At 36.2% G+C, this 25734-nt stretch overlaps 1 protein-coding gene and 1 pseudogene across 1 annotated transcript in view; one reads left to right on the forward strand and one right to left on the reverse strand.

The window, feature by feature from the left end:
* The window catches only part of MDGA2 (MAM domain containing glycosylphosphatidylinositol anchor 2), an 847781-nt gene that overhangs the window by 364662 nt on the left and 457385 nt on the right, over positions 1-25734 (forward strand). Inside the window, exon 2 of the mRNA XM_037047200.1 lies at positions 13101-13240. Coding sequence (XP_036903095.1) covers positions 13101-13240 — 140 coding nt within the window. The remainder of the gene's footprint in view (positions 1-13100; positions 13241-25734) is intronic.
* Positions 2142-2255, reverse strand: LOC118987845 (uncharacterized; annotated as a pseudogene).

Here is a 25734-nt window from a genome sequence, read left to right on the forward strand (position 1 = left end):
AGGTTTCTTAGGGTATAATCCCAACAGTGGAATTGCCTGTTGAAAAAGCAGTTCCATTTTTAGTTTTCTGAGGAAATTCCGTACTGTTTTCCATAGTGGCTACACAAGTGTATTCCCACCAACAGTGCACTAGGGTTCCCTTTTCTCCACAGCCTCTCCAACACTTGTTGTTTGTTGATTTGGTTATGATGGCCATTCTGACCAGTGTGAGGTGATATGTCATTGTGGTTTTAATTTGCATTTCTCTGATGGCTGGTGATGCTGAGCATCTTTTCATGTGTCTCTGGGCTCTCTGTATGTTCTCCTTAGAGAAATGTCTTTTCAGGTCCTTTGCACATTTTTAAATTGGATTGTTTGTCTTCCTGGTTTGAAATCCTGTGAGTTATTTATATATTTTGTAGATCAAGCCCTTGTCTGAGGGATCATTGGCAAATATATTTTCTGATATGGTTTTTCCCTTTTCATTTTGCTGATTTTTTTGCTGTGCAGAAGCTTTTTAGTTTAATGAAGCCCTATTTGTTTAGTCTTTCCTTTATATCTCTTGCTCTAGAGGACACATTTGTGAAAATATTTCTGCCTGGGATATCTGAAATTTTCCTGACTTGTTCTCCTCTCAGACTTTTATGATGTCATGACTTATATGTAATTCTTTTATCCATGTTGAGTTAATTTTTATGTATGGTGTAATTTAGTGGTTGAGTTTCATTTGTTTTTGTGTAGCTGTCTGAATTTCCCAACACCATTTTATCTTCATTTTTCAAAAATTCTGTTTTCTTTTTGCTGCTCTGATTAGGTATTGTTTTTTCCACCTTGGCTTGAAAATCATTGATTTCATCTTCTGCTTCTTCTGTCACTTTGTTTACTCCCACCAATGTATTATTTATTTCCGAGATTAATTTTTTTACTTCCAACTGGCCATTTTTATGGTTTCTATGTTATTGTCCCTTTTGTTGTGCATATTTATAATCATTACTTTGAACTCTATGTCTGATAAGTTGTTTACCTCCATTCCATTTAGCTCTTCTTATGGAAATTTTGTTTATTCTTTCATCTGGGTTCTGTTACTTGTCTTCCCATTTTGGCTGCCTCTTTAGGTTTTTTCTATGTATTAGGTAGATCTGCAAATACCCTTGTCTAGGCCTGTGTCAGACACTGTACCTGGCTCTTGGCAACCCATTTGGAGCTGTCAGTGGTTCATAGCTTGTGACTCCCTCTGCTGGGCTTGTTGCATGCAGAAAGGACAAAGCTGCACATCAGGGCTGGCTTTTATAAGGCTTCTCCCTTGGCAAGAGCTGGCTAAAGTCTCAGAGCACCCAGAGATCCACCCCCTCCTGCAGTCTGTCTGTCAGGCTTAATTACTGAAAGAGCCTGTGGCTCTACTTCACAGCAGGACTTAAGCTCCATGGGGTGAGCAAGGACAATTCCCATGGGTGGGGCTATTGCTTACCCTCAGGCTGATGCTGCTGTGAGGGGAGTGCTGTGCCTAAGACAGACATCTTGTTTAGTATGTGAACTGACTGAAATAGCAGTCCTGGTGACTGACCGTTCAGCTCTCTCACTGGAGCCACCACCCCCAGATTCTCCTCCCATGGTTCTAGTCTGCTCTGCCCTCCCTCAGCCCATGCCCAGAATAATTGGCTACAAACAAAATTTTGTGTGTTGGCCCTTTAAGAGCATATCTATATCTCCAGCTGCCTTTTCCTGGTAGACAGAAAACCCACTGCTTTTCACAAGATGTTGTATGGGCAACTTTCCTGGTTCTGGTGTTCAGATCCTGCTCTTTTCAGAGGGAAACCCCAGTTCCTGAAATATCCCTCTGAACTTCAGCTGCTGCCCATGAGGGGCTAGGCAGGCCTCTCACACCTCTGCTCTTCCCGTCACTCTTCATGTGGTAGTGTGGTTTCTTCTATATGTGCTTGGTTATAAGGTTTCTCTCCAGCTAGTCTTCAGTTGGTTGTTCAGAATGATATTTTCTATAATTTAATTGTTATTCCAGTTTGGTCCTGGGAGGAAGTCAGTGTAGCTTCCACCCACTCTGCTGCCATCTTAGATCTTAACTTTGTATTTTTATGACCACATTGTTACATTGTGTGAATGTCATTTGTTACATTGTTAGTGAATGCCATTTTCTTTTCCTGACAAACTTTGTGTTGTTTTAAATAGTATATATTGTATATTACAGATAAGTTTACAATTAGCAATAATCGTGCCTCGGATATACCTCATTGGCTACTATACTGACACTATGCAAAGCTGAGATAACTTAAGTTTAAAATAAAAATTAAACTCTTGGCCCTGACTGGTTTGGCTCAGTGGATTGAGCATCATTTTGTAAATCAAATGGTCACTGGTTCAGTTCCTGGTCGGGGCTCATGCCTGAGTTGTAAGCTAGGTCCCTGGTTGAAGGTGTGTGAGAGGCAACCAATCAATGTTTCTCTCACACTTTGATGTTTCTCTCTCTTTCTTTCTCCCTCATTCCCCCCTCTATAAATAGATAAATAAATAAATAAATAAAACTCTTTGCTTTAACTTCTTATGTAACACTGATATAAAAAAATCATGTCAACCTCTGTTATTTATGAAACAATAATAGCTGCTTTCTGAAGTCAGTGGCTTCAGAATTTAATTTTCTTACCTTACTTTGGACTTTGTAGAGTCTTGGGGTGGCTCAATTAATTTATAATGACGCAGCTCACCACATGCTGAGGAAATATCAGAAGATACTCAAAACCTTTCGTGTTTAGAGATTTCTACCAAAGTTGTATGAGGTAGATATGATCTTTTTTGATTAAATCCAGATTAATCAATAGAACCTTAGCATATTCATTTTATAGCTCATCAAATGAAAGATACAACATTATTCCCCTTCAGTGGACAGAAATACAGTGGTAACCTGATATGGGGACTGGAGGGAGTAGGGGTGGGGGGATAAGTTTACGTTAATGCTGAAGTCATAGTCAATTCAAAATAGCCACTGGTAGCAATCAACTCAAAGCTGAAAGAGCTAAAAGCTGATTTAAAATAATCTATATGTTGTTTGTGTGTTATAATATTGTCCTACTCAGGATTAAAATGATAATTACAGAAGGATTTTAACTTTATTTTTAAGGAAATTATTGGAATAGACATGTGCATATCTAGAAATGTGTTTATATTTTATGGTGGTAAGCATAATAGTGGGATGTAACACAGTTGACCCTTGAATAATGGAGCTAGAGCAGCTGACATCCACCCCCACTCATGTAGCTGAAAACCCAGGTATAACTTGACTCCCCCAAAACCCAACTACAATAGGTCTTTCTCATCTGCAGATTCAAAATGGTTGGATCTCTAAATGCAAAAGCCTCAGATATAAAGGGCCAACTTTGTTTATTTAAAAAAAAATAGGTGGACTTGCACTGTTTAAACCCATGTTGTTCAAAGGTCAGCTCTAGTTGTCTATATTGTTTTAAGTGTTAAGTATATAATTTTAAGACTTCCTTATAGTTGTGTGGGAGCAAAGTCCTTTAAACTAAGACTGAAGGAGAGTTAAGAGATCAAAATAATGACAAAAAATTAGTAGCTTACCAAAGTGATCTATTTTTCTGCCTTTTTATTATTTTCTTAACATATATGTGATAGGGCAGAAACCAGATGGCTGTGGAGTGAGGATGACAAATCAGGTGCAGAAGTATGGCTTGCAGTGTGTACCATCATTTCTAATCACCAGACTGTAAAGCAGAGATAAGAGTAGGCTTGTTGATGGGAAGATACATGTTGTTGTGTCTCTATTTTTTTACTGTAGGAGAGAGGAAACATATTTATATGCTATAGGGATTAACCTTGATTGACTTTGTTTACAGAAAAAATTAGACAGTTTTGAGAGATTTCTGCATGGGTGGTACAGAAGTCAGTAAAGTTTAACTTGTAAAATACTAAACTAATAGAAAACAAAAAGAAAGAATAGAAAGAAAGTGAGATTTTAGGGAATTTGATTTTTAAAACATGATAGAGCACACCAGGGAAAGAGTACACTATCAGCAAAAAGTTATAGTTAGGTTAGAAATACAAACATTATGCCCTGGCTGGTGTAGCTCAGTGGATTGAGCACGGGCCTGCGAACCAGAGGATCACGGTTCAATTCCCAGTCAGGGCACATGCCTGGGTTGCAGGCCAGTTCCCGGCAGAGGATGCAGTTCCTGGCAGGGGGTGCACGAGAGGCAACCGTACATTGATATTTCTCTCCCTTTCTCCTTCCCTTCCCCTCTAAAGATAAATAAATAAAAATCTTAAAAAAAAAAGAAATACAAACATTATGGTTTGTTTTTCATAATGTAAGTAATTATTCTTTGTAGTCCTGAGATGGTGTTATAATATTGCTAAAATACTGAGTTGTGTACTTACTATTTCTCTCTGTATATTGGTAAACCTCAATAGTGCTCTTTTTGCCCTAACCTTGGCTTGACCTACTAAGACATTTTTCTCCCTTTTACAAATCTCACTTCATTCATTTCTGACCCCACTGCTCTACAGCCACAACTCATTCAAAATTCACCAATGCCATCCTGATTGTCAAAGGGAATGACCTTTTGTCTATGCTCTTAATTGACAACTCTGTAGTTAAGTGATGCTTCTAGATATTTCATCAGGCCTGTGCATCTCTTTGTGTAACTTTTAAAGCAGTATGTTTTCTGTTTTCCTTCCATGTGTTTGCCTTTGTAATTATACTAAGTATCATTCCTTGGCCTTTCTCTGTGTATTAATAATTTATATTTTTCATGGTTCCACCATTATCCCCTTAATTTCTTATTTTATGTGTTAAATGTTACATTTGAGAGATTTTTGTCTCTAAATGTTGTATTTTAGAGATTTTTGTCAACCATAAATGCGATTTAAAAACTCTAAATCTTTATGTCCAGAAACAACTTGTCCATTGCTGGTGAGATCACTATCAGCACCTAAAACTGAATTTTTTACCTTGTCTCTCAGATCTTTATAGTGTCTTCTTTCCAACCTGAATTTGTAATATTGTAAAATGTAATATGATGGACAGAAGGGCAGAGATATTGTCAACAACAAGAGGAATAATTATGGATGAGGCCTTTAGACACAATACTTAGTTGAACAAGCTGAGAAATCATTCTGGAAAAGGGAGGGAGGAGATCATTCACACAGTATCTTAACCTAGTAACTCAGGTAGGAAAGAGAAAGTAAAAAGAATGGAAGACATTATCTTTTAGAGGCGCTGGTTTTGTAATTAGGCTGATGCTGACTTCATAAACACAGGTTGAGAGTTTTCCTTCCTCTCTAATTTTTTGGAATAGATTGAGAGGATAGGAGTTAGTTCTTTTTTAAATGTTTGGTAAAATTCACCTGTGAAGCCATCCAGTATAGAGCTTTTGTGTGCCAGGAGGTTTTTTATTACTGCTTCAGTTTCACTAGTTGTTACCAGTCTCTTCAGCCTTTCTGCTTCTTCTTGATTCAGTTTTGAAAGATTGTATGTTTCTAGAAGTTTATCCATTTAACTCAGGTTTTCCAACTTCTTGGTGTACAGTTGTTCATAATTTCTTACCATCCTTTGGGTTTCTATTGTATTGGTTGTAACTTCTCTTGCACTTCTGATTTTATTTATTTGAGTCCTCTTTCCTTACTCTTGATCAGTGTGGTTAAAGATTTGGTAATTTTGTTTATCTTTTCAAATAACCAGCTCCTGGATTTATTGATCCTTTGAATTGTTTTTTTTTTTTTTTTAGCTTCTATGTCATTTAATTCTTTGATCTTGATTAACTCCTTACTTCTACTTGCTCTGAGTTTTGTTTGTTGTTATTTCTCTAGTTCTTCTAGATGTAAAGTTAGGTTGTTTATTTGAGATTTTTCTGTTTTCTTTAGGTAGGCCTGTATTGTTATGAACTTCCCTCTCAGGACTGCCTTCACTGTGTCCATTGGTTTTGGGTAGTTCTGTGTTCATTCTCATTTGTTTCTATATACATTTTGGTTTCTTCCTTGATCTCATTGTTAACCCATTCATTATTTAATAACATATTACTCAGTTTTCTTATATTTGAATGCTTTGAGTTTTTTCCTTGAGGTTAGTTTCTAGTTTCAAACCATTCAGTATTTATAGTAGCCAAGTGTCCATCAGTAGATGAGTGGACAAAAAAACTGTGATACATTTAAACAACAGAATACTATACAACAGAAAGAAAGAATAAACTCCTACGTTTTGTGGCAGCATGAATGGAACTGAACAATGTCATGCTAAGTGACACAAGCCAGTTGGTGAAAGACAAATACAGTATAATGTCACCTATAAGAGGAATCTAATGAACAAAATAGAACCACAGGCTTGGAAACATGAAGCAGATTGACAGTGACTAGAGGGGATGGGGGAGAGGGATAATGGTGGAAAGAAAGTGAAGGGACTAGTTAAAGGGCATGTATGAATGGCCCATGAACATGGATAACAGGGTGGGGATTGACTCCTTACTTCTCAGGACTACAAAGTCCTGGGAAAAGGGTGGTCTGTGCAAAAGAGGGCAAAGGGGGAAAGTTGGGACAACTGTAATAGAATAACAATTAAAAAATTAAAAAGAAACACTAAACACTTGTGCTCTATTAAAAATTATGCCATAGGCAGAAAAGACTAATTATTGCCAATACCCATTAGCTAAATGTAAGCTGTAGAAAACTGAGAGGTGGCCCTGGCTGGTGTGGCTTAGTTGACTGGGCATCCTCCTGCAATGTGAAAGGTCACTGGTTTGATTCTGGGTCAGGGCACATGCCTGGGTTGTGGGTTTAGTCCCTAGTTGGGGCACATTTAAGAGGCAACCAATTGATGTTTTTCTCTCCCGTCGTTGTTTCTCTCTCCTCTTTCTCCTTCCCTTACCCTCTTTGTAAAAATAAAATGTTAAACGAAAGAAAACTGAAAAGTATTTTATGAAGGCATATAATAACTTAAACTGATAGAACAATGAAAGGGAATGTGATCATTGTTATGTCTGTTTTAAGTGTGAAACTGAACGACTGCTAAGGGAATGTTGTTACATAACAGGGACAACTTGATTACCTCTGGCCATGGTACAGCAGCAGTAACATGTGTGATGTCCTCTGTCCCTGTGTCTCTGTCTGTCTCTCTCCACAGAGGCTGGAGTGTGTGAGGGATGCTGGTGCAGGGTGGTGTACTGATCCCCTCACCAGGGTTTCTGAGAAGGGTCTTCTGGGAATCCCTCTCTCCACACTACCGATCCCAGGAGATCTGCGACATACACCAAGAACATAAGTTACCTTGCCCTACTATAGAAGAGTCCAAAATTTTACTGTTAACCTGAATTCCCAGAGAATAGTTAGATCCGTTATTTGAGGCATTGGCCAACGTACAGAACTTTTACAATTCTTAGAAGACAGGAAACTCCTAGTACTTAAGCCTATTACTGTCAAATTATGGTGTGTGCTTCAGGGACAGTGCCTGTTACTGGAAAAAGCTGCTCCCTCAAAACCAGTTCTCTTCTAAGTCCTGACTCCCACAAAGCCCTCCATTATTTGGTCTCAGAGCCCTTCATCTCAAGCCTCTCCCACCTGTGAGTGATGTAGGGATCATAGAGGTGATGAAATTACCTTTTATTTAAAAATCATCTTCTTTTACCTATTTAAGCAAAGTATAAGCTCCGGTGCATCTTAAGTTTCCCCCCTCACCTGCACAGTCAGCCAACACCGAGGCTGTCTAACAACATCTCTAATGTGAGTCTCCTCATTTCCATTCCCAGGACTGTGCAGTCTCTCTCCTGTGTCTAGAGACATGATGGCAAGGTGGCAGAGCAGTATCAGGGTCAAGGTTCAGAACAAATTGTAAACTACGTGGTCTGCGTTTTACTGCAGTTATTTCTTAAACACTGCACACAGTCTTTCATAGACATACCTTTGAACACGCTGTTTCGTCTCTCTGGAATGCCCTTTTCCTTTTGTTCCCACCACATGCATCTTTCCACACGACGTTAAATGTCACTGACTTTGTGAAACGTGTTAGAAACCCCCAGGCAGATTTACTCACGCTCTGTTTTGTTCTTTTACAGAGCTTCTGACTGTTTTCGAGTAGTGCACCTATCCTGTTCAACTGTGATCATTTTTTCTTTTGTTTTTAATAAATTGGACAGACCAAATAGGCTGTAACTAGAAGGCACAGTTCATGGCACTAATTAATGTTCACGTCCCGAGAACAGAGCCTTGTGTATGACCTATGGCAGTTGCTCAATAAATATGTGCCTAAAAGTCCGTATATGAGATAAAAGGCTGAAAATGTTCCTGGTGGTTGCCACTAGAAAATTTATTTATATTCTTTTTCCAACAGAAGGTATACAGAATTTGGTTTAACTTTCAAAAGTATATTCTAACAAGATAAGAAAATATCTCTCTTTTGTCCTTTTAGGCTGAACTCTTGAACCCAGACGCAGCTTACTCAAAGGGGGGGTGATGTGATTAGTGTTAGGAGAGATTTTATATAATGAGATTTGGTATACTGCAAGCAAATTTGGATGAATATGAGTCTCATGCAATATTTTAACATTTTAATTTATTGCTGACTCTATAGGGCAAAGGAGATCATAACCCTTAGTACAATTTTAGGATGATGAATTGAGACTTTTTCCAAAAAGGCAGAGGATAAAATACATCTTGCTTCAGACGTAGCAAATTACATTTATATTTAAAGAGAGTAAATACAGTGGCACAATAGTTGATATTTAGCTAGAATAGTAGATTGGTGTCAAATAGTGATATTTCTTAAAACAAATAATAAATTAATTACTAAATACCTATTCTGTGCTTTGAATTATGTGATATGGGACAGATGCCAATAAAAGATGCTTCTCTTGGCAAGGTACTAACTTAATATCAAGTAAGAATGACAAGAAAATGAGAAGAGCTGGGCAGTACATAACTCCCGGAATAAAGAGAAGAAAATCATTGCTAAGTGATTCAAGAAGGTGCCAGGAACATTAGTCCATATATCAATCTGATAATTAGAGATAAAGGGACACCATGAGCAAAGACTCTTAAAAATTTTAGGGCTCCTTACCTTTACACTGAAGTCAGGCTGATGTTATCGGGAAGTGGGAGTTCAGGTTGGATGGTAGAAGGACCCTTTACAAGCACCTAAATGCCACCCAGAGGGACGCAGTCTCTGAAATGTCACTGGCAGGCATTATAGATTCTAAGACACAAAGATAATAAAAATTCCAAAAGATTTTGGCAGTTGTAAGATTTCATGATTTGACAGGGACCAGAGGCAGAATGGTGAATTGGGAACTTATTGGTCAGGTTTAGAGCAATTACACTATTGTTATTGTTGCTCTAGTTATGGTGCTGTAACTATTTTATGAACAGTTTCTCAATCTTTTTTATTCCTGAAATCTAGTCCAGGTCTAGTGTGGGAGTTATTTAGAACTCTAATTTAATTCTATCAGACATAGTTTTTACAACATAAAGTAGTGAAAAGACCAAATGACCACTGATTCTGGTCTTATTTAAACCATACTAACTGCAGACCTGTGGCCAGTTCCCAATGTCAAGGGGACCAAAAAAATTAATTTTCTTTCTGACCTTCTAAGTTATTCTGGCTAGATTAATAATTAAATTGACACGAGAGACAGATTAGCAGGAAAAATGACCACATTTATTAGGTATGTAAATAGAAGAATTCTATATGAACATGAGACCCTAGGACAGATCTGGAATTAAGGCTTATATGCCATCGTGAGCTAAGGAGAAGCATGGGGGGGGGGTGTGGTTTGGGACTTCAAAGGGGAAGAAGGCAATTAACATGCAGATACTAAAGCAAAAGTTTGGTAAACAAAGGTTTGCAGGGAGGTCTTCAACAATGGGCCACAGAGAAATCTTTGCTCAAATGAGGCCTTGCTGGCTCCTCTCTGTCAATCACCCATAAGCTCACATTACACTGTAGTCACCTGTGATGGTAGTGCCTCCCTAGGGCAGGTCCTCCATCTAAGGTCCTTTAAGGAGTTAGAAGGTCAATGGATTTTCCTGAGACTTTGTTTCTTAAAAATAACCAGCCTAAAATGATCAATGTCCCACAAGGCATATTTTGGGATGGCAAGTCCTGCCCTTCTCAGTGTCCCCAGACTTTACTACTTCCCTAATGTGGAAATAAGAACGCTGACCTGGATGAGCTCTGAGACCTTTTGGGCTGAGCTTTCTGCAGAGCAAAGGAGGTAATGGAAGCTTCTAAAATGTTCACTTTATCATTGAGCAGCTGAAGTACTGAGCATAGTATATAAAACATGTTAAATTTATTTTTCAGTTACCGTCGACATATAATATTATATTAATTGGAGGTGTACAACATAGTGATTAGACATTTACATGCCTTAAAAGTGATCACGCCACCATGCTTAGTACCCACCTGGCACCACACATACTTACTACAATATTATTGACCATATTCCCTGTGCTGGACTTTCTATCCCTGTGACCATTTTTATAGCTGGAAATTTGTTCTTCTTAATTCCTTTCCCTTTTTTCACCCATTCCCCCAACCCAAAATATTTAGAGTATGTTTTAATGCATACTAGGAAAAATACATCTTCAACACTTAAAATAAGAGAGAATTCTTCACCCCCCTATAAAATAGGTGGTAGGTTCTTGATTACAGTATATAGGAGGCAATTGCCTTTTCCAAGAATGTGTTAAAAATATAGAAGAAAAAGAGCATAAAATTAACCCTTGTGAATGAACACAATGTGCTGACTGTATAATTTAAATGGTTTAAATAAGCTACTTATTTGCATAATGATACTTTGGAAAGATATATCTTAAAAATAGCAGTACTGTTCATTGACTTGAAATTAAAACAAAAATAACAAGTGTAAATTAGTCTGGAAAGGATGTCATGTTACTACATAATTAGATCTATTAATAAACATGTGGGCCATCACTTATTAAGCGAAATTTGGCACAGAACTGTATTTCAAGGTGATGAATCTATATTTTCTATTTAACAATTTTCTATTTATATTTTACAAATATAGATTAATTGTCATCAGTTTGTTAACGTCTATAATATATATGCAGCTATTTATTTTAAAATAAGTTACTCTTTAATATCACTTGTCTTAATCGAAGTTTAAATTTGATCACTGAAGGAAATGAGTTGAAGGAAACATTGTATGAAATACATCAGGACACCAAAGAAACTCTGCAGATAAAGATTTCTAATGTCATAACACTAAACAAATTATTACAGTGTCTAGACAGAGTCCAAAGACATGGTGGAAAATTTTTGATAAATTGATTTTATTGAACAAAAAAACTGATTTGCTTAAGCACCATTTAGTTTTTTAAACTAGTGAAATGGTGCATAGTATGAAGTTTAGTTACTTGAAAAAATTTTGTAAAAAAGGGTATTTTATCCATTCAAGTATTTTACTTTAGCCAACAAATATTTATAAGACCCAGAAAATTATTTCTGATAGCCTGATCCATGCAGCACTGTTATGTCATTATCGGGGATGTTTGTTGAAAATGCAGATTCTTGGGGTTTTCTGCACACATACAGTTCTCTGTGTATGCCTCTGAGTTCCCAGACAGTTTATTGTGCATATTGAATGTAGGGGCTACTGTTCTAGAAACACTTCATTCATATCCTACTGGTGGAAATTTTTACATGTCATTTGATGCTGAGCATTGGAGAGTGGAATTCTGAATCTGAAAGTTGGAGAACAGGACTGTACTTGGGTATCCAGAAAGATATCAAAATTATCGGTTGTTTTATTATTGATAAGTAGCTTTTTTATCTTTCAGTTTCTGTTTGAAATTGCGAAAGATAATATTAAAATATGTCCTTTTCTGTGATTAAAATCTACTTGTTTTATACATTTCCATCATATAAAATAAAGTATTACATAGCGGAATCTTTTTTTTTAAGTTTTCAGAACATAGATTTTTTTCCGAAGTTTTTTCATAAGTTAGACTTATAAAATCATTTTATCTCTTCCATAAAATCACTAAGTTTACTTTCAAATTTTATGGAATTAATGATCCTTTTAGAGTTAAAATAGAAATTTCAAACACACAGGCATTAGTTTGTAAGCAATCACAGCCTCTATTAATACTACTGTTGTTTAGGCTGAGATTGGTACCAGGAATTCTTGGCATTACTACTGTCTTTAACACATCAGAATGTATAGCTTTCCCACTGGCTTTTGATTAAGATGGGTTTCTCCCTCACTTCCAAATACGAACAAAAATACTGCACTCACAAAAGGGAATGATCTCCATTTTGCAGCTGGTAGATGATGGTAATCTCCTTGATGACAGGAAATCTTATTATCTAAGTTTATCATGGCCTGGAGAGTTTGTGCACGTCGTGGCTTTGCAGTGTTGTGCGAACCCATGAGAACTAGTGAAGTTTTACTGACTTAGGTGGCCCTGAAATAAGAGAGAATTATTCATATTGGTCAGCTTCATGAGAACTAAGTCTCTTTTGAATGAGAATTTTATACTTAGGCTTCAATGATTTATTGACGTTGTCAGTGGCTTAATTCAATGATCATATCATTGCCCATATCAATACAGGAGTCTTTAAAAATTGAAAACTAAATAAGTGTTCAGTTCCTGATAATCAAATGTTTTTATTCCTTAGCTTCTTATTTGCACCAAAGGGTTTATAAAATTAATAGAAAAATGACAGACTCTTCAATTCAAAAAAATTTTTTTCTTACCTATGGGCTCCTTTTGCACTACCTAGTATTTGAACAACACCCTTTAATATATTAAAATTTGCATTTCAGAAAGGAAGGGGACCTTGCACATTTTTGCAATCAAATTTTATCGTGTGTTTTTTGTAATGATGGAGATTTTCTGAGTTACCGGTTTTCTCTCACCACTCTATTCCCTCTTGACATATTCAGAATGTCTTGGTGACTTTTAAATAAATTCCAAGCTTTCTGCCCAGCAAAATTTTTAATCTTTCAGGGATTCTCAAAGTGTTAAGATTGATGGATTTGATTCTGGTAAATTCTAATTAAAATGGCTCTTATAATGAGGATGATTCAAGGGAAGAAGATTTACTTATCTTTTTATGTATTTTGTCTCCCCTCCTGACTCAACAGCTCCCCCCACAGTTCGTATTGTCCATTCCGGCTTGGCCTGTAACATTGAGGAGGAGCGCTATTCTGAGAGAGTCTACACTATACGGGAAGGAGAAACCCTGGAACTGACCTGTCTGGTCACTGGACATCCACGTCCACAGGTGAGTCTGAACTGTGACATTAGGGAAAACTCTCTTTCAGTTTGTGTGTGTGTGTGAAATTCAGGTAAGGGGTGTAATACAGTATAAGGATGGTGACTGCTGAACATTCAACCTTGAAGTATTTGTGTGGATTTAAAAAAAAAAGATTTTTGGTTTGGTATGATGAGAAATTTGGAAGACATTTCTAAGAAAGGTGTTAAAAAGAAAACTAGGATATCTTAGTAAGATAACAATTCATATGGCAATTTGTTTATTTTAGAATGTGGAACATGACCTCGGGCTGACCTAATTTTTGTTGAGAAGGCATCTACTCTGAAAACTGTCATGCACCAGGTCACATGTACTTTCCTTGCACCTAGTCATTATATCCATAGAAAATTTTGAAAACCAATGTTTGTAGGTGTTATGTGCATTCAGACACTCAGAGTCATGACTTACAGCTTTTTAAAGGTAATTTAATAGCAGGCACAGATATCGTCACTTTCTAAGGGCACTAAAATTAGAAACAATGAGCAAAGAAAAAACTTGTAGGAGTCAAAGAAAGGGTTACTATAAGATAATATGGAAAACTATGTATCTATAATGAAAATTTTTTTCAGGTACAGAATATGCAGCATGTTTTATTCATGATTTGCCAATTTTTAGTTCTATGTTTAACCTGACTAGTTCAAAGCATATATTGGTAATAGACATAAACACTATGATGGAAAAGTCTCATTTGGTAGACAAAGTTACATATTATAAGTTTTTGTGTTACAGGAAAAAATCCAGGTAACGCAACTACATAGGGAAAAATAAACAGCAATGTGGAAAAGGGGATCAAATGGTGATGGAAGGAGACTTGACTCGGGTTGGTGAATACACAACACACTGTACATCTGATTTGTTATCAAGTTGTTCCCCTGAAACCTGTGTTGTGCCAGTAAATCCCATTAAAAAGAGCAATGCGGAGATTTCATGACCCATTGTTTTAAGCTTGTCTTTTGCTCTGACCTTCCTTAGAGCTTAATACTCAAGAATGTTATGATTCTACCATTTTGACCCTGAAGAAAATTAAAAATAAATATGGTAAAATACATTTTATAAAACTTATGCTGTTGATAATATGGAAAACTAAAGAAGTAACCTAAAAAATGAAAAATTATTTAAAATATTATAACAAAAAGTGACCTAAAAAGTAATATATAAAAATAAAAATATTAAAATATTATAATACATTTAGCCATTCATAATGGCTAAAATTGCAAATTATAACATTTGCTATTAACTAAAATTGATTAAAGAATAAATTGTCTTAATAAAATTGATTTCTACAACTCTGACCCAATATAATCAGATTTGGTAGAAAAATTGCAAACTTGAACATGTAAGAACATAAATAATAATTGTTAAAACTTGATATAGACAGAAAAGCTAACATGGAAAGGATTTTTATTTTAAAATTTATACAGAAAACAATGGAGTCCAGTGAAAATAATTTTACTAAAATTAAAAAATAGCATTAACTTGTGAATACTATCTCAAAAAATTTAGTATAGTTATAATTTGATTCATATATATGTATATATGTGTATGTATATGTGTATATGTATGTATACACACACACATATATATATATGAATTCCAGAATAAAAAAGTTGGGATCAAAATAAGAGAGCCCAAACAAATCTAAAAGAAGCAACCAGTTGCTTTATGAGAGGAAATTTATAGCAAGAGAAGACTCGTTGGTGCTCGCATTATACCCTGAGTGTGCCAAATTCTGCATTCTGAACTCCAAATTTTACTTACAAACACAACTTGTTATCTCTGATTTTAAGTTATCCCAGCTGTTCTGCTCCTTCTACCTCCACCCTTATGTTCCCTTAATATTAGAAATTTCTTATTTTCTCCATACATCTTCCCTCTCATGCTAGGGTGCATCTTTTGATCTCTGACTGATCTAAAATAAGTTCTGATACAAAAGAGTAGAGTATCGCTTTATTCATTTTTCCTAAGCAATTCCATTTTTGGAAATGTCCCAGTGTGCTCTGAAATTCACAAAAATTTATTGTTTCAGTATTGTTATCTCCTCATTCCTAGAAGTAACTCCTGTGTTTGCAGGTGAATAAGTTTCAGCACATATTGCCAGTTTGACAAATTAATTGAGCCTCTTCTTTGTCAACAAACTATATAAGGAAGGCTGACAGAACAGCTGGGCCTCAGCAGCCTGGCCAAACACTGAAGGGCATGCTGTTGGCAGCTGGTCCCGAGGATGGTTTTTCTTGGCTGCTACCTCGAAGCTGGAATGGTTTTCTTGTTGCTTTGTCTAATCTGAATATGATAAGAGTTGAAAGTGCAGTGGAGGAGAGATTTCTTAATCTGTTGTGTGTTCCTGGGGCAATGAGAGTCACAAAGATTTCCACTTTCAGAAGTGTTCAAAGGCAGCATTTTTTTAAATTAAAATATTTTTAAAATATATTCTTCGGCAATGTATAGTGGTCTGAGGTTACTGATGAATCCACAAGAAATATAGGAGGTGAAGTAGAGGTCGATTCAATGCAGTAGTTAAGAGTAAACACTGGAGTCAGACTGCCCGTGTGTACCCCTGGACTCTCCACGTGACTACTGTGACTTTGGGGAAGTTGCTTAACCTCTCTGTTCTCTGCATCTCAGTTTTATCTATATCATATGGATGAAGGTATTCATCGTATTTTATCATGGACCCCTTTTGATACTTAAATGTATATTATAACTATATACAGTTCTATAGTTATAATATATGTACATATATAATGTATATTTACACATACATAATGTATATATACATATGCATACATATTTAGCACATAATGAGCAACATATATAGTCACATAATAAAACATGCTGGCTTTTATTATTTCTAAGTAATTTATGCTTATACTCTAAGTTCTAGAATTGAATGTATAGGTATGAAAATAAGTAGATTTAAAATGGTTCTTAGCATTCTTATAGTCTAAATTAGAGTTATTTAAAGAAATTTCAATATTTTTCATTTTAATGCTCTGCAAAGACTTCATATCCCTGTTTATTAGTTGTTGTTTTTTTTAGCTCACAAGCACTAGAACTACTTTCAGATTACCTTGTTTAATGAGGGCTTATTACAAAGGTACATGGGGAGTTAAAGAAAGGAAGTGTTTGCCAGTAAATTTACCAACCTAATATTACCTTTAGACATTTGTAATTTCAGGGTTCAGCTACTCACTCTTTTTTCATTTCCTTCCTTCCTCCCTTCCTTCCTCCCTGCCTCCTCCCTCCCTCCATCCCTCCCTCTCTGCCTTCTTTTTCTCTCTTGCTCAATATTATCAAACTGAAAATAAGTACTGGTAAATTATGAATACAGTCTTCTTATAAATGACTTTACTGATAGAGTATTTGACATGAATGTTCCCCTTCACTTTCCCACTCACCTCCCAGAGATAGATATGAAGTAGTTTGGTATATCACCTTCCTGTCCTGGTCGGTGATTTTGCAAAAATATAATTGTATATGTTTGTTCATGTTTTCATTTTTTAAGATTTATTTATTTATTTTTAGAGAGAGAGGAAGGGAGGGAGAGAGAGGGAACAGGAGGGAAACATTGAAGCATGAGAAAGACATTGATTGGTTGCCTTTCCCAAGTTCCCATCTGGGGACCCGGCCTGTAACCCACGCATGTACCCTGACTGGGCATCCAACCAGCGACCGTCTGGTTCACAAGCCAGCACTCTGTCCATTGAGCCACACCAACCAGGACTGTTTGTTCACTTTTTCAAAAGGATAAGTAATGAAAAGTATTCCTCTGTGAGTAGGATGTTTTCCTTGGCTGTGTGTTCAGATGAGCAAGTGCAGATCTAGTGTAGTGTTCTCGGTGCGTGATCCCTGGAAAGAACTTGCTAAGATGAAAATTCGTACATTTGTAAAAGGCAAACTTTGACAAATAACTTCTTAGTAGGACATTTCAAATATTTTGGACTTCTCACAGAGAAATACTGTTTTATTGTAATGTGTATAATGTGAGGATCTTTGAATTTGTCTTAATAAGAAGCATGGGTAAGCATATTTGGGAGAATGGAAGATATTGACCTTTCCTTTTCTCTCTTTTTCTTAAGATTTTATTGATTTATTTTTAGAGAGAGGGGAAGGGAAAGAGAAAGAGAGGAAGAGGAATATCAATGTGTGGTTGCCTGCTGGGGGGTTGGCCCACATGCCCCCTGCTGGAGACTTGGCCCACAACCCAGGCACTGTGCCCTGACTGGGAATTGAACCCTTGATCCTTTGGTTCACAGCCTGCACTCAGTTCATTGAGCTACACCAGCCAGGGCCTTTCCTTCTTTTAAAACAAAACAAAACAAAGGAAAATAAAAGTGCATCAATCAAAATAGCTCCACTTTCATGAGTTGGCTTTCTGGATAAGATTTTATCTGAATAATATATTTCATTACTAAAATATTTTTGAAAACCATTCTTTAAAAATACATATGTATATCCAAACACTAATCTAAGAAACATTAAAACTGTATACTAGTTTATTATAATTCATCCCTATGGAGTATTTGCTTTTTGGATAAAAAAATAAGAGTAGTCACAGTGCATTTTTTAATTTTATAATAGGATCATATTCAGTCATTTAATTGCTGTATAAATATGTCATTGACTGTCAGGACTATTGTAGAGTTATTTTATTTCTATTCTTATTAATTTTCTATGCCAATTCTAAAGTGATAATCACATAATGAAGATTTTAGCAAACTTTGGTAACAAGTTCTTCAGTCTGAAACCATTAGTGCTAGGTACACGTTGTACTTTGCAAATGTTTTATATATCTTGCTTCATATTTCTATTATTTCTAGTTCAGCTATTAATTTTTTAAAAATACTATTACTACATGCACATGAAAAATAGACGTTGGACTTATGTTCAATTAAATGGGCAGAATTAGGGTACACTATCTAATCAGAGATAACCAAATATTACATTTGTTCCTCCTTGTGGTTTAAAGAATTTAATATAATTCACTTTTTAAAATATGTAATAAATCTATCTAGACTGGACCTGTCTGCCAGATCATGTGAGAGACTCCAACTAAAAAAAAACAAAAAACCCACTAATATTTTTTCAGTGAACCTTTGGAAAGGATATGGGAAAGAGTTTTAGCCAAGTATTAAAAAATTTGTTAATCAAAACTTTCATTATCAATAGCTACTTTCACAGCCTCTCTCTCACACATGTAGTTGTCTCATCCCTTGACAAAATACAGCTTTATTACATTTTTGGTCGCATGGGTAGATACACTCCCCACAGCTTGCTTTGGAGGAAGCTCTTTCAGTCTTTCGGATGGTTTATGCCATGCATTCAAATAGTTTTGTTTTACTGGATTGTATATGGAATATAGAAAGCCTTTTTTGGTTCAAAATTTTAGTATACTTTTGAACTGCTGATATTTCCTCTCAGTCCATCAGCATTATTCAAAGATTTTTAAAATTTTAATGAAAATCTTCATAAATTTAGAGTCATTTTTGCTCCTTGGGAGATGTGAATTAACTTAGTTATTTCAGAGGTCATCTTTTATTTAATTCCATGGACAGTCTTATACTTACAAGAAACATTTCTTATACATATTAGACACTTGCTCACTAATGTTGCCTTGGCCAGGTAGCTCCATTGGTTAGAGCCCCGTCCCCATATGAAATGGTTGTATGTTTGATCCCAGGTCAGGGCACATGCAAGAATCAACCAATGAATGCATAAACAAGTGGAACAACACATCTCATATTCTCTCTCTCTCTCTCACCACCCCCCACGTCTCTTTCTCTTTAACATCACTAGAAGCTTAAACCAAAAACATAACCTGAATTATTCCCCAAAGGGATTTGTGGCCATTTAACATAATAATTTTTACTGAAGAAATAGGAATACCAAGACTCTTTGAGGTTCATTGAAGGTAAAGAGCATGAGATGGCCCTGAAATCAATGGGCTTGTAATGCCAACACAGTCAGAGTTAGGGCTCATGGAATCAGGTGATAAATGGAGCTCTGGACCAGGGAAGTGGGCCTATAGTTGTTTCTCCAGACTCCCAAGTGAATAATTGGGAAGAATGTACTTGGAAGTTGGCAGGATCCTCACATTGCTTGTCTGTCCTGTGGGGTAAGTTAGAGTCATTATGGTAAGAAGGATCCAGTGGAATCCTATAAAATGCTTTCACTCAATCCAAATATTAGATCAGAAGTGATACCTGATATCACACTATACCACAAGGCCACTGTAATCAGAACAGTCTGGTACTGGCATAGGAACAGACAACATAGATTAATAGAACATAATAGAGAACCCAGAAATAAGCTCATGTCTCTATGGTCAATTAATATTGGACAAAGGGGGCACTAGCCCACAATGGAGTAAAGATAGACTCTCCCATAACTGGTGTTGGGAGAACTGTACTGGTACATGCAAGAAAAATGAAACTAGACCACCAACTTACATCTCACATTAGAATAAACTCAAAATGGATAAAAAACTTAAATATGAGTCGTGACACCATCAAAGTCCTAGAGGAAAACAAAGACATGAACATTTCAGATATCTCATATAATGATATTTTTGCCAATATAGCCCTTAGGGCAAGGGATATAAAGGAAAGTATAAACAAATGGGGCTACATCAAATTAAAAAGCCTCTGCAGAGCTAGAGAAAACATCATCAAAATGAAAAGGGGACTGACCATATTGGAGAATATACCAATGGTACACTGGACAAGGATTTGATCTCCAAAATATATAAAGAACTCATAGGACTCAACACCAGGAAGACAAACAATCCAAATTAAAAATGGGCAAAGGACCTGAACAGACCTACTTCTCCAAGGAGGACATACTGAGGGCCCAGGGGCATATGAAAAGATGCTCCGCATCACTAGCAAATTAAAACCACAATGAGATTATAACCATTATTTTATTACAGCAGTTGATATGAAAGAAACTTTTTAAAATTGTCAGACCAGTTAAAGAGGAGAGAAGGAAATCAATACCACATATTAACATATAATTGAGAATTTATTGGATGTATTGTTCATAGTTAAACATATCATTTTAAGGTGAACATTTATAATTTTAATTTACAAATTTTACCAGTATACATAGATGTTGATGTGTTGGATTTTGTATTTTGATTATTGGAAGAATACTTCTTTTGACACAGTTTTAGGTCTGCTATTTAACTGGTAGATATCTCGAAGTGGTAGATATTCCACAATATAGGTGTTGTTTTCTCACCTCTTTGATTTTTTTCCTAGTAGTTATTGAGCTGTCACTAAAATCTAAATGCATGCATTTTAACATTGTCTAACACTAATTTTTTCTTGATGGAGTGATACATTAATTGATCTATTTTTGAGTCTATATTACATAAACACATAAAGATGTATATATTTACTTATATAGATCTACTTAAATACATCTGCATATACAGATAAATTCATAAAATATGAGTATTTGGCCACATTGACATGTTGTAAGTGATTATTTGTAGTTATATTAATCTCTAGCACCTTAGTATTCCCTTATCCATACATCTCAACCCCCTTCAGGATCTCGGAAATGTAAAAAAGCACCAAACCCTATATGTTAGTAAATATGATTTCCTAACAGTATGGTTTTTTTCTTACAGTAAAATAGAATGATTACAACATAATATGCCATAATGAAAGGCATAGGAATGTGGTCTCTCTCTCTCTCTCTCTCTCTTTCTCTCTCTCTCTCTCTCTGAGATGGGCTACTAAGTGACGTGGGCATGTACATGTTGGGCAAAGGGACAATTCATATCTCAGGCAGGACAGAGCAAAAGGCAGAAGATTTTATCACACTGCTCAGTGCAATGTGCAATTTAAAACTTATGAATTGTTTATTTGTGGATTTTTTCATTTAATATTTTCAGGTCATGGTTGACTGTATTAATTGAAACTGTGGAAAGTGGAACTGCAGGTCAGAGGGAGCTGCTGTATTTTGAAAAGGAAGCATGAACACAAGTGCAGTAGTGATCTGCTTGTGATCCTACTGAGTTAGATTTATCCTCTTCGCTTATGGCCGGTACATTAAAGATCCAATGAAGAGAATTGGATCTGTTTGTGTTTTCAAACCTTAGTCTAATGGAACATTCCTTAGATTGACTTCAAAAAACTGAGACTTGCTATTTGCATTTAATAATTTCAGTTACAATGATAGAAAGTACTACCTATCCACTTCTATGCTATGTAATATTCTGTCAGTGTAATTAATAATCTACACCAGTGCTCGTTTAAACCCCACCTATTTGTTTCATATTAGTCTCATCATAGTTTTTCCCTGAAGTGCTCAGAGGTGCTTCAAACAAAATCAATAAGTAATAAAAACCTTTCCATGACCTGGAAAAGTTAACTTACGCTACACAAGGAAAGTGCTTGTAAAATGGACTGAAAAAGGAGAAAATGGTTATTAAGAATGACTCAATCAATTCATTTATAGGAATAGTTAATGTTTTATTTTGATTTTTATCTTAGTGCCAAGGTCTTAACAAAAACCTAAAAACAACATTTATTTCCCTGACAGTTTTACTTTTTTCCATCAGCAAACATTGATTTCTTTCTTCTTCTGCCTCTCCTGGTACACGAGGAAGCACCAAACAGGCTCCTTCTTGTTTACTTACTTACTTGCCTTCGGCAGAAATCATTAAATGATGCTGGATAAGCTGGAACAGAACAGAATCCTTAGTTAATTAGTGCCTTCTCTGTTGGGAGTCATAGAAATTGTGTATTGTTAAGGTTAACATTTGGGCATCTAGGTTTGCAGTCTGGAACCAAATATAAGTGATCGTTCGCATTGAAAATATGTATAATCGGAACAACTGACCATTTTGAATAACTCTTCACAGTGTTATCACAAAGATGGATGATATTCAATATATTTGGGGTTTCCTGAAATTGCACAGAAGCATTATTTGTGTTATATAAAATTCTTGTTAACACAGTTCATCATAGATGTATGAATTCTATATTAGCTAATGTCTAATATTAGCCCGAAGGGTTCCCTAATTTCACAATGGTGCAAATGCCTGCACTGACGATTGCTTGTATTGCATTGGTTTCCTAGCACTACTGTAACCAAGTACCACACACTGAGTAGCACTGAACAACGAAGACTTGTTCTCTCACGGTTTGGAAGGCTGGAACTCTGAAATCAATGCATCATAAGGGCCAGAGGGAGCACCATATGCTCCCTCTGAGATTCTGGTTAGGATCTTCCCTTGCCTCTTCTCAGCTTCCCGTGGTAGCCAGCAATCCCTGGTGTTCCTAGGCTTTCGGCTGGTCCTTCCAAGTTGTGCTTCAGTCAAAGTATATGTGTGTGTATGTCTTAGAAAGATATTTTACTTTTCTTATAGGGACACTAGTCATATTGGATTGCAGGCCTACTTTATTTCAGCATGACCTCGTTTTAACCATATATACTGCGGTGTGTCTTAACCTTGGAGGGAGATATAGTGCTTTGGCTACTGATTTTGTTTGTTATCCCTTCCACTTGTCCATACCCCTTTCCTCTCAGCTAATTAAGTGAATGGCTTGTTTGTCACCTTTTTCTGAAAGTGTTGGTTGCTCAAAAATACTTGTTTAAGTGTCATTTCTGTGAGATCCCAGAACGCTTGTCCATTTCTTACCATAATAGATCCTAGGATCCTGTTTTGGGGGGTGAAAGAGATATTAGGCTCTGGAGTTAAATTGCATGGTTTCATAGTCTACCTTTTGCACTTTCTAGCCCTGTCAATGTGGGTAATTTATTGAACCTCCTTCTCACCTGTTTTCCTCATATATAAAATGATAATAGTAGTAATTATGTAATAAGGTTATTTCATCAATTTAATGATCAATTAAAGTCATTCAAGGGAAGACAAAAACTGAAATAATAATAATGATGATAGGAATAATAAAGCAGAACAATCACATTGTTTTTACATTCCCGTCTTTCTCAGTGGACTGTAAACTCCTAGAAAACAAAGAAATGTTTTCTTGTGTTCCCATTTTCTATCCCATTAGAGTGAACCTATGTCATGATGTGCCTGGACAGTTCTGACTGATGGCTGTTCTGGTATACTAATAAGTGTTATCTTATCTCAGTTCCCCACAGTGCCCTGCTTTGGAGGATAAAATGCATGAGACCATGAATACAAAAGCTTTACACATAGAAGGTTTCAATTATTTATTGAATAAGTGAATACAACAGGTAGCATCGCTTTATGCTAATTATGTAATATTTTAATGGATTTTGCTTCTTTTTAAAAATACTGAATTGTGTTTGCTTGTGCCTGTGTCACTTACCTCTTAGAATTAAGGATTTGAGGAAACCTGCAGACACACTGTGTAGGCACTGTGGGAAGCTGTATACCTCAGTGCCAGCAGGAATTCGTTAAATGATGAATTAACGAATTCATCATTCGTTAATGATGAATTAACGAATGGTTGTCTTGAAGACTTAATGTGTCTTGTTATTTTACTACCCAGGAAGCAGGTAAAGAAATACGACTTGATAACACAAAACTATTCAATGCCTTTAGTCAGAGAAGATGCCACTCTAAACCCTGCATGCCACTTTTGACAATGGTGGACATTTTTAATGGCAGATGTAACATTGCAACATGAGGCTCTTAAGTGACTGGAACACGTTTACAAATATCAGACAAAAATCCTGGTAACTCATTGCTTGGAATTTGTTGATTTATATCAAGCTATGAATTCATAATCCCATGTCTAAATAATATAGATGGTGGAAACCTCATTTTCACCCAAGAAGGTACAAAGTCACTATCAATCAGAAAGTAGAACGGAGTTTGAAAGACTGCATGCTAAGACATGCTCAACTTTATATAGACAACTAGCCCTAATTAATTTTCTAGGCTAGAAGCCTCTGTTACTCAGATGGTGCAAAACAGAAACCCCAGAGTAGAGTTAGGCCCTTCACAAGCACAGGGGATTTAGATGCATGAAGCAGCATAGGTGCTTCATTGGTACTTTTGCTCACATTATCTTTGGGTCTCCTGCTGGGACACCAGGCATGCTGCCATCAGCCAGCATCTCAGTTAACTAAATCGGTAATGCTCCAATATTGTGATGACATCCTGTAAAATCGTGTGTACAAGTCCGAATACTCTGAATATTGCTAAATATTATAGATTAGCCCACTAGTGATTTGATGTGTTCATAGATTAAACTGAAAACTACACTGAATTTGTTTGCAGATAAACACATAACCTAAATCTACAACGACCCTCACAACCATTTATTTGTCTACTTGAGATTTTTGATTTCCTCCAAGTAGTCTTGACATTCACAATAAGTCACATACTTGGATATTACTTACCAAAAAAAGTACAAACCAAAATGTTTATTGGTTTATACAATTTTGTAAATGTGTGTGTCCATATTTAATCCTTCTTGAACAGGTGGTTGCACTTACTACTGGGCTTTTATGTCATATGGCAATCAGGGTTGGGCAAGGGCAATAAAAAACCACGTTGATTATTTAAAACCATGAGTTTAACACTGAAGATATTTAATGTAAGAAATGAGCTACACTGGGGATGGCAGAGGCTGAGGAGAGGGAGGAACGCTGGGCTGTTCCATTTCTTGTCCTTCAGTCTCATGCTAGTGCCAATCCAGTGGCTGCGACGGATGAAAGTCTAGGAAACACAGTCAGCAAGTATTTGGTCCCTCCAATAATAAAGAGCAGAGCAGAGGAAGGCTTAATCCATGGCTTTATAAAAATAATAAAAATAAAAATGGATTTGTAGGCCAACTGGCCACAACTAATCCTCACAGCGAGGAGAGAGGGGCCTTCTGGGGATTGCTGGCTCCACCTCAGTAGGCAGTCAGGCTCAAAGGGACACTTACCTTGATAAATAAGGCCACTTCAGCCTCCAAAGCCCATTTTTCAGGTTCATAAACCTGGTTTCGTTAGTATAATGAAAGCAGATTAGGAGTGAGTTTGCATTTTTCATAAAGACCGATACACCTAAAAACAATGCAAAAACCAGGTCGGGTTTTTATAATGAAAAATACAATTCAGATTACAGCAGACTGTGCTGCTTGTAAATCAGTGTAGGTTAGCTACAGATAAAGCCAAATTGTGATCAAAATGCTCATTATTTTAAACTTATAGTGGCAAATTGAATGGACATTGCTCTTATCTATCAGAATCACCCTCCTCATAAGCAAGTCAACTGAGATGCCAAACGGAAGTCATGTTAGCAAACAAGGATTTTCAACCAATGTGGCCGAAGGCCGTCTCATCTCTTAGGGGATAGGAAATCGTAAGGCCGGAGACCAATAGTAAAGAACAGGTAAAACTTACCAATTTGTCTTTCTGAGAGCTTATTTTTTTATTCCTAAGCTGACCAATTCCAGTTTTTAATGGCACGCTCTTTCTTTATATATATTAATATTAATCCATTCAATCATATTTATAGTCAAGTCCCAGAG

This window comes from Sturnira hondurensis, unplaced genomic scaffold (assembly GCF_014824575.4).
Source record: "Sturnira hondurensis isolate 20B ecotype Veracruz unplaced genomic scaffold, ASM1482457v3 Scaffold0005329, whole genome shotgun sequence".
NCBI lineage: Eukaryota > Metazoa > Chordata > Mammalia > Chiroptera > Phyllostomidae > Sturnira > Sturnira hondurensis.